General features: G+C 39.3%; 1 protein-coding gene across 2 annotated transcripts; it reads right to left on the bottom strand.

Annotated features, from left to right (window-relative positions):
• Positions 1 to 1,379: 1,379 nt before the first annotated feature.
• LOC131242519 (uncharacterized) lies at positions 1,380 to 8,049 on the bottom strand. 2 transcript variants are annotated; one of them, XM_058241211.1, is made up of 6 exons: positions 7,653 to 8,049; positions 5,117 to 5,234; positions 4,806 to 5,011; positions 4,698 to 4,725; positions 2,967 to 3,075; positions 1,380 to 1,581 (listed from the first exon to the last, which is right to left on the bottom strand). In XM_058241211.1, the coding sequence occupies exons 1-6, from the start codon at positions 7,926 to 7,928 to the stop codon at positions 1,500 to 1,502; spliced, it is 819 nt and encodes a 272-aa protein (XP_058097194.1). In that variant the 5' UTR covers positions 7,929 to 8,049; the 3' UTR covers positions 1,380 to 1,499. The 2 variants fall into 2 exon arrangements, with proteins under 2 accessions (XP_058097194.1, XP_058097193.1); XM_058241210.1 differs by having other exon boundaries at positions 4,806 to 5,017; positions 7,653 to 8,048.
• Between the last annotated feature and the right edge of the window lie 1,162 nt (positions 8,050 to 9,211).

Raw genomic sequence — 9,211 nt, 5'->3', positions numbered from 1 at the left:
GTGGATGCTATAGTCCCACACATTCCAACTCTCCTTGATGCCTAGCAGCAAACAACCAGGCCAGTCAATTAATGCATGAATACTTAAAAACTAATGATGCAATTCCTAAAAGCTCAATAAAGAAGTTAATCATGGAAGGTCAAAGCCTTTTGATTATCTGATTCATAGTTGTAGTGTCATGTCATATTCCCTTATTTTATGATTCATAAGAAGCATTGTAAAAGACGTATGAGATGGTTATCTAAAAGGTTATCAGTCAATTTTAGTTTATTCTATCCAGGTCATGAACTAATTACTTCCATGTTATTTGTCAAGCACCTAGCACCTAGACCAGAGATTATTTAGGTACATGTAGCGCATATTTGTGGTGCTTCGAAACATGTGGTGGCATGTGGCACGTGGAATGCTTGAAGATGCACAGTGCCACATGTGGGGTGATTATGCACAGTGCAATACATGTTTTACGTGTACAACTTGGCTTCTCTGGCAGATAAGATGCATAAAGGGAAAAGTTTAACGTGGCACATTTGCAAGGCTTGAAGATGTAAGGTGCCACTAGTGCCATGTGCACCACAAGAAAAAATAGTCTCACGTATTGTGAGGAAACACGGTCTAAAGGTCTTTTCAGTAACACAAAAAGACCACCAAGGTCTTTTGAGTTGTGAGAAGACAAGTTGGAGTTCACAAACCATTGACATCCTGGCCAGTTGAGAGGCTGAACTTTTGCGGCTGCCAAACAGCCCTTCTCAGCAGGTATGAATGATTCGGTGAGGAACACCCATGGTTGGTAGGAGCAGATGGATGACACTAATATTAATCATGACCACACATTCTCACCCATAGGGCTGTACACCGAGTTGAGCTGGCCTCAGCTCGACTCAGCTCAGCCACGTCCTCGAGCCTGACTGGCCAGTTCGGGCCAAGTTCAAGCCAAAATCGAGCCTCTGCCGCATTTTCTAAAACAGCAGTAGCTGTTTACAAGTATTTTATCAAACACCTTATAGGCAACATCAAAATCAAGAAAAAATGATATTTGCTTCATATACATGCCTTCCTTGCCACTAGCCGACACTTCGCTGAGTCATTTCATCAAACACTTGGTGAGCAACATCAATATCAAAGTAACCGAGTCACCGAACTAGTTCGATCCAAGTTCGATTCAACTTGGGGTTCAATCCGAGTCAAGTCAAGCTTGAACTCGCTTTGAAATTTTTTCGAGCTCAAAAAAGCAGCTCGAACTCAGCTTCGAACCGAGTCAAATAGAGCTTTTACGAGTCGAGTTGAGCGAACTAATTGAGCTAACTTGGTTCGTGTACACCCCTACTCACCCATGCTCCCATGCATTTGGAAAACGTGGAATTAGCACTGGCAATGGAGGATGAAGAATAACAAACGGATAAATCCTTGGGGCGTATAGACACACTGAGAATATGGTTTGCTGTACATGATGATTGCACACGGAAACAATAGTATTTACAATTTTTATACCCTGGAAACAATCAGATAGCCTTCATGATAACTTTGCCGGATGCTCCAATCCCCTTAACTGCGGCTTTCACAATAGTTGGGTGCCTATACAACCTGCATTCCAATAGCAGATGAAGGGACATTCTCCCAAACATCAGTGATGATTTTATTTTAAAGAAAAGAGAAACATAAATACAGAGAGGGCTGACAGGGGTTCAGATACACAGACTAAGGCATTGCATCGGAGATGACTAGCTCCAATCCAGTCACCCGCTGAAAGTCTGTTCACATGACCGTCTGCCTCCCAAATACATCTTTAAAACCAAATTCTCTTTTCTACTCCTAGCAATCATATTTCTATTTAAAAAAGCAAATACAAGACTGATCTCTGTATTAACTATAGAGTTGATTTAATACCATTGTTTCTCCTTCATTTGAATTTAGTCCAGAATGAATGAAGCTTGGAGATGAATGTGTGCTAGTTAGGGGTGCACACAGGTCGGTTCGGTCCGGTTCTAGGATGAAACCGGAAACGAACCGTTCCTAATGGTTCTAGGATATTCGGAACCGGAACCGGACCGTTAACACCCTAGAACCGAACTGGAACCGGACCGTTAAAACGGGTTCGGTTCCATAATTCTGGGCTTTTTATAATCCAGCTCAATTGCATGTTTTATTTTATAATTTAGCCCATGTCCATTCGTATTGTGATCCATTTAATGAATGGTTTAGATATTGTATAAAGTGTGCAAAAATACATATATGAAAACAATCAAATGGTGTATTGTAAACCATAAATCATGGGCCAAATATAGAAACAATCAAAGGGTTCTTGATTCGGTTCCATGGCTCGGTTCCGCGGTTTGGATCCACGGTTCAGTTCTACGGATCGGTTCACTGTTCGGTTCGGTTCTACGTACCCCCAAACCGAGAACCGAACCAATGCAATCAGTTCTTTGATTTTTGGAACCGGAACCGGTGCACTCTAGAACTAGACCAAACCGGACCGTTTGGTTGGTTCCGGTCCGGTTCCACGGTTCTACCGGTTCGATGTGCACCCCTAGTGCTGGTTGACTCAAGGACAACCAAGATTTTTTTTTTTTTTTTTTCCCCCTTTCAAAAAGTCCTGTTTTTTTATTAAATTACTGTTAGTTTTCCTCAAAGTCCATATGAACCACCGTTCAATTTTTAATAAGCTGAAGTCGCTTATATAAAAGTAAAAGAAGTCATCAGGTGCATGAGGGGGATCCTCACAAAAAGAGGGGGGGGGTCAATTGATTGATGCGCATGCATGTTCGCTGATTGCTAGCAGGACTGGATCAATTGATTGATAAGCATGCATGTTCACTGATTGCTGTTGGCATCATACCTCTACGGGGCACATATCATATTTGTGTGCGTTTTGGAGAAACCAAGGGAGAAGAATACATATTAGCATTATTTTTAAATTTTTTCCAAAAAAAAAAAAATGATTGGTAAGAAAAGCAGTAGAATCTCACGCTGCCAAAGTAATTCCCCACGTTGCGAGGGCATAAATGAGCTGGCTGGCATGCCATACTTTCCTCATTTTACTCCAGTTGCTCATGTCGCCCAAGGCTTTTGTCACAGCTGCAAGTTCTCAAAGTTTAAAAACCATTACTGCCAATCTTATAAACACATAAACCAAACTTTGAACATAACCACAATCCAAATTCCTCTCCACTGGATAAAGCTAGGAGTCTCAAACAATTATGATAGTCAGATAAACTAGCCAAACTGATGACTGTTGGTTCAATTACGGAAGGCATACCACACACAAAATTAAGTGGAACAAGGTAATCATGACCATGTGAGAAAAGTTCCAGCTATATCCACCAAAATAAAATTGATAAAAAATCAAAATATTAAAGAAATCCCCATCTTCGAGCATGATTGCAAATATGTGTCTACTTTTCATGTATGTTAAATGCCAAACCTTACCATGGAAAATTTATGGCACAAAACAAATACTAAGCATAAGGAAAAAACAGATTCTTTTAAAGAAAAACCAAATGAGAGGCCAAAAAATACATAATCCACATAAATCCATCGCATGAATATATAAGAATCCGATCATTGACACACAAATGGTTAAAGGCATGTGATAGCCACAACATTGTCTCCTTCTCAGCCTCAGGACCTAACTTGAGAATCAAAATGCACTTGTAGGTTGACAAATGTCACACATGTAGGAGAGTTGGTTCATAAGAGTAAGGTGGATTGACCATTTTAGCCTGACCATTGTAATTTTATCAGGAACTCAAACTAGGGTTTTTTTTTTTTTTTTTTTTTAAAGAACTTTAGTTAAGGTATTTGGAACCCGTAGTATTGCATTAGCTCACCCTTTGCAATACCAACTTAAAAATCAAGATGTATCTGCGAGTTGACGCATGTAAAGCATGTTGGAGACTAGGTTCATGAAACAAAGGTGACTGATAATTGTACTGTGGCCTTGGCAATTTTAACTAGAACCCAAATGCATACAACTCTTTTGAGTTCCAAAACTATCAACTCATAGGCAGGAGGGTTATCACCATGTCTCTTTGTTTTAAACTAACCCAACTGATATACAATATGTGGAACTACCGATATAAGAACTTGAAACTTTCCCATCCTCAAATGTACTGAAACTCAAACAAAATCTCCAACATAATCTATCAGCATAATCATCTTCATCATCTTAAGCCTTATCCCGACAAACTGGGGTCTACTACATGAATCCCGTTCACGCCATTTCACTCTATCAAGGAGCATATCCTCAGTTAAACCATTGGTCGTCAAGCCTATATTAATCTATATTACCTACCATTAAATGCCTAGGATTCCCGATATTAATCCCGTAAATGATTGGTCACAAAAGCTTTTTGACAAGATATGCTGCAATTAGTCATGTGCAAGTCATTAGTAGTCTTCTATTTTGGGAGATCCGTGCCTTGGGGGATTTTTAATAGGATATATCACATAAGAACAGATAAGCATAAGAAAAACAAAGAAAGGTAGAGATTTAGATCCACATTTGCGGCACTTTAGGCTTTTTTTTTTTTTTTTTTTGTGACAACTTGGAATAATAATGTTATTTATACGTCTTTTTTTAAGGATATATAAAAATAAGAGAACGTCTCAATTGCGAATGGTTGGACCATATGTTACCGTCCATCTCATCAGAAGGGACGTTGGAATGGTTACAACAAGAGATGTATGTGTAGACTTACTTTTCTGCAGTTCCTCTGGTGTTAAGCTCTGCAATTTAATGATAACCAATTAATGATAGATACTCAAACAAATAAAAGATAAAATAAAAGAATCTAGAATTCCCATACCTTAGATTTTGGGTTTGCAAGAATACACCTAGCCATGAAGTTGGCAACCCCATCAACCACAAGCTCCTCGGTAATAATCACATAACTCTCATCATCAATTCCACTACGCTCTTCTGTATTACTAGGAACCATGTCATGTGTGACCCATACCCACCAACTGGGTTCTTCAATATCAACATTGACCAAAGTTTCCACTGAATGCAAATCTGCTCCTATTCCAACAACAAAAGACCAAGAGAAAGAAACATTAACACTAGCAAATTGAAAATTTGGCTTTATCAGCTGCAATTTTTCAGAATAATTGAGAGAACCTGTGGCTTCTTTGAAAGGAAAATCATGGCCTGGCATGACCGTGGATGCCTTTTGGAGTGATTCAAGTTGGGTCAAGAAGTTTGAAGAATCCACAGTAGCTACGAGACGTGAATACAGCTGCAAAATTACAACAGCTGATTGGATGGAGTTCAACCAAAATCTTCAATTCAATTCACGAGTGGAAAATATATGGGTGTGATTGCATGGCTTGAGGGATCAGTTCTGGGGCTTTTGGCATATTGGTTAGGTTCTCAACAAAAGCTACTATGAAGCTCAATAACTACTACCATTGATGGAATGGACCATCATCCCATGCTCGGTCCATCAGCACAAAACAAGCGATGTTGATACTGTTTAATATATTGAATTCATTATGTCAAAAGGGACAAGTCTGCTATTCAAGAGATCAGTAGGCATCTGAAGGGAAAAAAAAATTCCAATCTTTGCCATTCTAATTTTCAATAAGATCAATCGGATTTGCATTCAAAATGAGAGCGAAGATGTGAAATTCAAGAAAAAAGGGGGGAAGAGAACTCAAATTACGTAGCGGGGATCAATAACCAAAGATGTGACCAAATGGCTACAAAAGCTGGTTGATCTAAAGATATGATCAATTTCACCGTTGAGATTGTCTTGTTTGATGATCTAGACCAAATTGGTGGTTTGATGATCAATTAAATGGGACCGACGATCAACTTAAATTGTGAAGCCTATGGGATCAATCATATGGTCATCAATGCAATCGTCCCATATCCCACACGTGTGTCTACTTTCATTTTTTAGCCTATCTATAATTTCTTTTTCTTTCATTTCTCTATATTACGAAATAAGTTATCATAGATTTTTCTCACTTAAGTACTTTCTTATTTTATAGATTGTATGTCAGGAAATAAGTATTATTAATTCTAATTTGGAGATCTTAGCTAGCTAGGAATCTCATTTTTAGATTTCATAGATCATGTTGAAGATTGTAAGTACTCATTATAAGGGTTAAGCTTATGGAACAAGATAGTTGAATGTTATTTCTCTTTGAGCAAAATCTCTTGTTTCTCTACAGTAGTTGTTGGGAACTAGAGAGCTGTTTGAGCTTGCGCACAAACATTGCATTCTTTTTTTATTTTGTCATTTGAACTTCAATCTAATACGTGCAATAAGGTACCGGATTGAAGTTTGAATCACGAGAGAGAAAGAATGCAATGATTGTGAGCAAGATCAACAACCCTCTAGACTTATACTAGAAATCACTCACCCCCCTCCCCTCTAGAATTATACTACAAATCACTCAACCCCCTCCCCTTCAACAACTACCGTAGAGAAAAAAGAGATCTCGCTCAAAGAGAATAACATTCAACTGTCTTATTCTATAGGCCTAAGCTTTATTCGTTAAGGGTGCTTACAACATTTAACATCATCTATAGAATCTAAAAATAGGATTCCTAGCTAGCTAAGATCTCCAAAATTTCCCAACATGGAGTGTCTATAATAGAATGCACTTAACAAAGAAAAATCTAAGGGTTCGTTTGAACGGTGGTAAATGGGGCAAGTGGTAAATGATTTACTAGCAAATGATTTACTAGTGTTTGGATGCTCTGATTTGCTTCTAAATCATTTACTACTTGTAAATGATTAAGTAACAAAGCCCTGTTCTCATTTACCAGCAAAAAAGTGAGTTTTCATTTACTAGTAAATGAGGACATGGCAACGGCTCTATTTTTTTGAATGAAAGCCTATAAAGGAGATTTCATTTACCATTTACAGGCTATCCAAACAATGTAAATGATTTACTAGTAAATCATTTACAACTTAAAGCTAAACAAACAGGCTGTAAATCATTTACAGGGGTCAGTTTGGTTTTCCCAATTCCTATGCAATACAAAGTAAATGAACCATCATTATCATTTCCGGGTGTTTGTTTAAAGAAGAATTATGACCAGTAAATCGATAATCAAATAGTAAACTATGTAAAGTAAATTGTAATAATTACAATTTCATGTTATAATAAAACTATCATTTTTACTGTGCTTTTTGAGTGAAACAAACAATGTAGCAAAATAATCATTGCAGTTAAATATAAGTGATGTCACCATACAATTTCAGGAGTAAATAATCATTATCCATTTACAGTCATTTACAGTTGTAATTCGAAAACCAAACAGGCCTAAGTGATTTACTACAACGCAAACCATTTACCACCATCCAAACGACCCCTAAGATTACTAATTTCCTAATATAGAGACCCAAAAGAAAAGGAAATTATAGACGGGCTAAACAAGGATTCTTGTGCATACGTGTGGAGCATGCACATGTGGCAGGTGGGGCAATTGCAGTAATGACCATATGATTGATATCATGAGCCCCAAAATTTAAGTTGACCGTTGGTCCCATCTAATTGATCATCAAGCCATTGATTTGGTCCAGATCATCAATTGAGACAATCTGAATGGTAAGATTGATTAGATCTTTAGATCAACCAGCTTTTGTGGCCAATTGGTTGCATCAAAAGAGAATTCAGAGAAAGCAGAAGTGGATACATACGTCGGGAGGGCAGTCTTTGGATAGGGCTGGGGTTTGGGTGAGATTTTTGAGAAGGTTGATATTCTCCCTCAATTGCGATCGGAGCCGTTGGTTCTCGGATTGGAGGGCATCGATCTCTTCGTCTAAGGATGTGCACTGGTGCTCCTTAGCGGCTTGGCGATGGTCCTTAGCGGCGTGGCGATGGTGCTCGATAGCATTCCACGCAACGTCAGCGACTTCCAGCACCGTCTCTACCATCTCCAGGGAATGGCCGATGCCATGAACGTGGCCCACCATCTCTCTTTCTCTGGGAATTTGAGGGAGAAACCCTAGGCCCTGAATCTCCTGTCTGGGCGACAAAGACAGAGAGGCGTATACGAAGGAATTTCTCACCTTTCAGACGGCTCGTTATAACAGGCGTTATCGTCGGAAAATTTCTTAAGACGACACATACGTAAGTCATCCAAGCGAACTTTACACGTGGCTATGCATAGCAACCTGGAACTCGTGTACGACATCCGAGCCGTTAGATCATCTGACAAGCCCGTAGGAGGCCAAATATCAGTTAGACCGTGTATGAACGAATGCAATGAACGTTCCAGAAAACAACTTGCAATCTCTCTTTTCTTTCTTTTGTTTTATCCACGTGTGGCTCAGCTGATAGTTGATCTGGGTGAATTTTTGTTCCAGATGATCTACAAGATGAGGCCCACTTTATACAAGGATCGGATGTCATACTAACGTTCCAGGTTGACACGTGTAGCTGCATGAAGAACCTTTTCAAGAAATGCAACGTGCACTCGCGGGCACACGTGTACGAGATCCAAGTCAGTCATCAGCTGGGCCTTAGCATGTGGATCTTCTAGGCTAAAATGTATCCTTTGGCCACACAAAATATTCCTAATGTGGATTCTGGACTGTTTGTCAATTTCCTAAAGCTGTCCATTTTCTTGGACAGACGTGGCTGTCTAGATGAGCCAACTGCTGGGGATTCCTAGCTAGATTAATGGTGGGTCTCACCTGATGAGTGGCTTGGATCTAACAGATTGACACTTGTGGCACCGAACATGTTTATCATGCTTGTAGTTATTCTACGGTGGTTTGGTGGAACCATGTGTTGCACTAATTTCCAGTAGGATCAAAGCAAATCTAGGTAAGTTTATAGTATAAAAGGAATTATTTGATTCATGATTATCCATGGCCCACCATGGATGCACCATATACAAACTGTCTCTCAGTGTGGAGAAAATTGACCGTTGATCAATGGCCTACAAGCAGAATGAAGGAAAAGAAACAGCAACTGTTCACGTTTTATGGAAAAGATCAACGGTTGGATAGCCAGGATCTGCAGATCTTGGAGATTCGGATAACTTGATTTATCCCACCAAGGGACCAGATCACCAATCAGGACCACCGGCTGAAGGACCCCACATCTCCACATGGCCCCTTTTCTAGTGGGATTTCCAATTGTTTATTGGAAATGAAAAGCAATGATCTTTAAGAGCATGATGATAAGACAACCATCAAATGACTGTCTAATTTGGTAACGTGGGACTAGCCGTCACAACATCAGCCATTTT

The sequence above is a fragment of the Magnolia sinica genome, chromosome 4 (genome assembly GCF_029962835.1).
Source record: "Magnolia sinica isolate HGM2019 chromosome 4, MsV1, whole genome shotgun sequence".
Lineage (NCBI taxonomy): Eukaryota > Viridiplantae > Streptophyta > Magnoliopsida > Magnoliales > Magnoliaceae > Magnolia > Magnolia sinica.
This window is presented reverse-complemented; position numbering and strand designations above follow the sequence as displayed.